The 6000-nt window shown below is 37.0% G+C and overlaps 1 protein-coding gene across 1 annotated transcript; it reads right to left on the reverse strand.

Annotated features, from left to right (window-relative positions):
* Nucleotides 1-1651: 1651 nt before the first annotated feature.
* Nucleotides 1652-5655, reverse strand: LOC114455408 (nectin-4-like). The gene is made up of 6 exons (XM_028436632.1): nt 5557-5655; nt 3575-4309; nt 2751-2844; nt 2230-2384; nt 1796-1895; nt 1652-1706 (listed from the first exon to the last, which is right to left on the reverse strand). Exons 1-6 carry the CDS (start codon nt 5636-5638, stop codon nt 1664-1666), a joined length of 1209 nt encoding a protein of 402 aa, XP_028292433.1. The 5' UTR covers nt 5639-5655; the 3' UTR covers nt 1652-1663.
* Between the last annotated feature and the right edge of the window lie 345 nt (nt 5656-6000).

Below are 6000 nucleotides of genomic sequence, written 5' to 3' on the forward strand. Positions count from 1 at the left end.
CTTCTTTGCAGCATAACAACTAAACACATCATCACCATATTTGCTGTGAACTCTGAGCTCCACTATCTGACCTGTGTTCATAGATCTGAGAGACCTGCTGGGTTCATATCTGACTAACATCTCACTGGTGTATTCTGGACCAAACCCATTCACAGATTTATACAACAAAGACCTTAAGCTTATTATTATTCATATTATTAGTACAAGTCACCATTTTTATTCTATGAAAACTATCAAATATCGAATAGATGTAATTCTACTTATTATTATTTGGCATTGGAAATGTTGTACTCTTTTTCAGCTCTTATTACTTGTTGAATGACAGATAAAATGTTTAATATCATTATAAACTTAAAGCTTCAGCCCATTATTTTATAAAATCATATTATATATTTCATAGATCAATGAATCAAACATCATTTAGTCCAAAGAGAAAGGAAAAAAGTTGAAATTGCCAATAAAAAAGTATCTTCATCTCCACTGTAAACAAACATGCATACAAGTGTTTTTACTTCTCTTGACACCATTTTTCTTCAAGCTTGTTCCCGGTAATTCTTTTTATATCAGAGTTATCATATGTAGCAACTTCAAAATACATTTATTGTTTCTGAATTCTTAAGTAAGTAATTTATTTATAAAGCGCTTTTTGCAGATAAAATCACAAAGTGCTGTGGAGAAATTAATACAAGTGCAACATCATAATAGCGTAATAAAACATGGGTGCATATACATCATAGGAGCAGCATCATAAAAGGATAGAAATAGTTTAAAATCCAGTAAATTAAAAGCTTTTCTGAAAAGCGAAGTAAGTCTGTTATTCCAGAGTCTGGGGGCCACAGCCTGGAATGCCAGGTCTTCTCTAGTTTTAAATTTAGATTATGGGATCTTTAGGAGACCCTGGTCTGAAGACCCTGACGTGTAGTGGCACAGCAAGTCTGAGATATATTGAGGGGCCTGAACATGTAATGCTTGGAAAGTAAGAACTAAAAATGTGCAGAGTAGAAAGAATGGGGGTGATGTGGGATGTTCTGGAAGCACCGGTCAAAACTCTAGCAGCAGCATTAAGAACACATGATGATAAAATAACAATTTTTCTTTACAAAAGAAAATAAATATCAATAAAAATTGTGTGTCCAGTGAGATTACAGGTTGGACTGTTGTACTACAACTGCTGTATTTTGACTGCCCAATTTTAAACTGTTTGGAAGTCAAGATTTCAAACGTGTCCCCGTTCTCTTATAAGGAAAGCATCAAAACATTTTCTGATGGCTTTCATGTGTCTCTATGACTTCCTGTTTATTTATATGTGTAGCTTTTTCAGCTTCCAGTTCATGTTTTGTCATTCTGATTGTTCAACTCCACTTTCTGTTGATCCATTTACTTTTTTCTCAAAGATGACTTTCACCTTCGTCCAACCCTTTTGCAGCTGTCAGAAACAACATGAGCACACAATTAAAATCAATTGCGGGTAAAGTAAAGCTTTAAAGTATTTAAGATAATCAGAAAGTGAGCCACCATCCAAAAAAATTATGGTAATTATAAAAAAAATATGTGAATGGTAATAAACTCAATAAATAATTTGATTATGTGTTGTATTTTCAAACAATGTGTTTTTGTTACATTAAAGCACACCTGCTTGTCTTGATTCTTCTTTGGGTGTGCTCTAAGTAGTTGGAACCCCTTGGAAGTTCTTCTTCTCCGTGAACCTACAAAACACAGATCACAGTTATCCTATATAGGTAGAGGTAACCCTCAGCACAGTTGTGGAGTGTCACTGCAGGAAATAGGGGTTTACCTTTTCAAAAATCCAAACCTAAAACAGGTAAATGCTGCCACAATTAGAAGCAACAACAGCCCAAAAAAGCTCCATCCTATGACGAGGCTCGGTGGCGACACTGATGAAACAAAGACAATATACATGACTGAGCATGCTCTAGCTTTAGTGCGTGACTGACTCTTAGACTAGTGAGCACTGAGCAGTCATTCATTAACTTCATCAGCTCATTCTTTGCTTTGTCACACAGTATGATTTTCCTGGTCATTCATAGGAATCTTCTGAGCCAGACTTATGTTCAGCTGTTATTATTATTAGGACGACTTCATAAGAATGGAATTCAACTCTAGGCTGTGCATTTTAGTCACACAAAAAACACACAATTAAACGTGTACTAACAAAGTCAAACTAAGTCCAGAAAAGTTCCGATGAAATGATCATGAAGCTAACCTCACCTGAAAGCACATGCACAAAGACCTGAGCACTTTGTCGGCCGTAGAGGTTTGAAACCTCACAATGATACAGGCCTTTCAGATCCAAGGACCTACTGAGAAACTTCAGCTGTGCACCTTCAGCCCTGACACCCGACAGAGGCAAAGCCAGTCCGGACCTAAAAGATCACAACAAAGACTCAGCTGGATCCAAATTACCAAAAAAAAAACAAAATGTGTATTTCCAGATTGGAGATCTTCTTCATTTCTTCATTTTCCAGCAAATAAATCTAGCTAAGATGCTAACATGACAATGGCTAACAATAACATCTAATTGAGTATTCTATGTTCTTTGTACTTCTTATACCTAGTCCATTAACTTTAAAACAAGAATATGAGTAGTATGCCAGGTATGGCGTCATAGGCAGGGTTTGAGATTGTTGATATCATTTGTTAAAAGCCCATAATCAAAATAATGAAGCTCTAATATCATTGTCTTAGATTGGATTGTCAAATTAAGAGATTAAATACTGGGAGTACAAGACCTGGTCCAGTTGAAAGTTGGTTCAGGACGAGCTTCACTTATACAACGCAGAGAGTCATCTGAAGATTCAATGATGCTGACATTAGAGGGTGAAACTGAAAAAAAGAAAAAAAAGAAAGAGGGAACATCATCACGTCATTAGTAAATCACAAATAACAGACATTCAAAGACTGTGGGATGGTGGTGACAGACCCATTATTCTACAGCAGTACCGGGAACTTCCATTAAAAGCAGTGAGTCTACAACAGCTTCCCAGACGTCCTCAGTTAAAAAGATCAAACATTACCTACATTAAAAGCTATTACAAGATAAGTAAACATTAGTGTAATAAAGGAGCTGCTTAAACAAAGTCAGGAGAATATTCCCTTCCTATATGTAATCTATGCTGCAATAAAAAAATGGTTAGGTTTATGGATGGAGGCTATCCATTTGCTGCCCAACTGTTGTGTTGACATGAAAAAACCAACTGGTGAACAAGGCTGGTGGAATAAGGACCAACTAAGAAGGAAACCTCTTTTTAGGGTTATCTACAGGTTATACAGAGCCTAAAAATCAATACAATGGACAGTCAGTTTGCTTACCTGCATATTATACATACCTGAGCTGAAAACTAATCAAAAATACTGTTGATGTTATTCAGTCTGTTAAAGGGACGTAAAACTTGGAATAGAAAAAAATCTATTTTACATTTGATGTGAAAGCAATAATGTGTATTAATTCCTCGTATAACATTATTTTCAAATAATTTTCAGGGAGTGTGCATTGCTACTCTCCAGTAGAACAGGATTCTTTGATTTTTAATGACTGTGTTTTAGTTTTACTCACAGAAAAGTTGCAGAAAGAAGGGCTGGATCTTGTCTGTGTCCAGTGCCACACTGCTGACAACGCACTGGATTAGCTGGCCATCTAAATCTCTTGTGGGCACTCCAAACAGTGAGCTTTTTGTGGTCGTGGTACCGTTGTCATGTCTGGTAGAGTTGGTTGTCACTCTAATCTTTGCATTGCCAGTGACCCACCTCACCTCTGCAGGGGGTCTGGCAGCAGCAGCTGTACATGTAGCAAGCAAAACCTCTTCACTACCCAGGACCACACTCTCATTCTTAAGGCTTGTGACAGGAGGCACTATAGGAAAATGAGGAAAAACATCAACATTAACTGGGAAAAAAATGGAAAAATATAGAATTTCAATGTTCAGAAACCATGTAAAATACTGTGTACCCAGCAGTTTTAGCGACACTTCAGTCTTGTGATTTCCACTTTCAAGCAATAAGAAGATACAGCTGTAGCTTCCTTCATCCATGAGAGATGCTTTGGACAACTGAATGGATCCATTCTTCTCGGTGAAACTCCCAACAAATCTAAACCTATCATCCATAAACTCAATCAGATATTTTCCATTTTTCTCAAGGATATTGAAAAAGTTGTCTTTGAGAGGTCGTCCCCGGGTGCTCCTCTGCCATAAAATCTGCTTTAGCGTTTCCTTAGAGTCTGTCAGGTGGCAGGGGAGGGTGACAGTGGCCCCCTGTACCACAGTCACCCTTCCACCAATCACCTGAAGCCCTGCAAGATAAACAGGAAGTCAAATTAGAATTGGAACCAAACCCATTTAAAACCCTCAAGTCTCCACATTTTCCAAACATAATGGCCCCCATTTATCAACCTTGCGTGAGAACGCGTGTAAATGGAGGGTTGCAACTAACGATTGTTTTAATAGTCGACTAGTGATCGATTATTGAAACGATTAGTCGACTAATCGAATGACAAATCACACATTTATTTGCTCTATGTTGCTACTTAGACTGGTTCACTTTGTTGGGTGGGTGTCTGGTCTGAACTAAGTAGCGGTGCGTGATCGTCACAGCTTCAGGTAGACTGTGAAGAGCAGAGCTACCAACATCTACAGACCATCAACTTTCCTGCACCTGTGGCTAACCTTACGTTTTAAATCCCCGGTAAGATAACTCAACTAACAAAAACACTATTCTGGAAGAAAATAGAGATTTTAATTATGTGGGAACAGATTCATTTAACCACCAATTTGCTGGTTAAATATGCATGCTTTATGTGTGGTAAGAAATGAACATTTAGCATGTGTTGACCACATGATCATGCATTTTCAAATCCAAGTTGCTTTATAGCCTTTCAAATACATTAACTAAAAAAAAAAAAAAAATTATATAACATTGTGTTCATGTAAACTGAGATGCGTAAGAAACTGTAGATGCAAGATACCGTTTTATTTCTTTTATTTTAAACTGTTTTTAAGTTGCCATTTTTTTTTAAACTATGAAAGTCACTAACATTTTTAACGAAGCATTTTTATTGCTTGGGTGGCAAATCTAAACTATATATTTCAAAAACGTATATACAGATGAATAAAAAACAGTTATATATAGCTATTTACAGTGAAATGGAAGCAATGTCTCGTATTAAACTATTAACAAAGTATGAATCACAAATACAGGAAAAGACAAATTATTTGTGCCTCATTATGTTGCTAGAAAACAAAAATTCTTCTGACAAACCTAGTGTCTGTTTTTGGTGTTTGTGGAGACTGTTACTGCTTGTGTTGTGAGACTTTTGACCAAACACTCACACTCCAGCGCGCAGCAGCTACGCGCGCGCGTGCGTGTGTGATAATCTACAAATAGTTGTTGACAACAAAATGTGAATTCTACTAGAATTCACATTTAAATAAACAGATACATTTTCTGAAGTAGGCAGAAAATGAGCTTCCCCTGCATGAAAGACCAGCAGCCGCCACTGCGCACAGTGCAGTGTATATGGTGATTTTAGATATAGCTTACCTTCTGAATGCCTGCTGAGCAACGGCATGAACATGAGGGCACACCGAACTATCCATAAAAAACAGAAACAAATATCCTCCATCAAAACATCAGGGAAAATCTGCCCCTCACGCTCCTTAAAGGAAGTAGTACTAATAACAGCTGCAGCATGCGGAAATCCCTTACATACAAACATCCAGCCCTCAACATCCGGTCTGAGTTCTTTATTGGCGGGTGGCATTCATCCACCTACTGTATCAGAGTATGAATCAGAGTTTTATCCTTTTCCCAAGTCATAATAATTATCATTATTCTTAATAACAATATCTTAAGAAAAAAAAAAACTATATTCTTCCCATAACTTCTGAATCATTAAGGAATTTGATTACCCTTTTCATTTTAACTTTATTCAAAACATGACCCACATTAATCTGCATCCCCTGACGGTGTAAATCCTGAAGCATA

This window comes from Gouania willdenowi, chromosome 21, assembly GCF_900634775.1.
Source record: "Gouania willdenowi chromosome 21, fGouWil2.1, whole genome shotgun sequence".
Lineage (NCBI taxonomy): Eukaryota > Metazoa > Chordata > Actinopteri > Blenniiformes > Gobiesocidae > Gouania > Gouania willdenowi.

What these genes read in the sequence shown, in the direction of transcription:
- LOC114455408 (XM_028436632.1), bottom strand. Translation starts at nt 5,638, where the DNA reads ATGGAGGATATTTGTTTCTGTTTTTTATGGATAGTTCGGTGTGCCCTC. An exon ending in GCTCAGCAGGCATTCAGAAG is followed by an intron (nt 4,310 to 5,556) that starts GTAAGCTATATC and finishes TTTATCTTGCAG; the next exon opens with GGCTTCAGGTGATTGGTGGA. An exon ending in CCAACTTTCAACTGGACCAG is followed by an intron (nt 2,385 to 2,750) that starts GTCTTGTACTCC and finishes GTGATCTTTTAG; the next exon opens with GTCCGGACTGGCTTTGCCTC.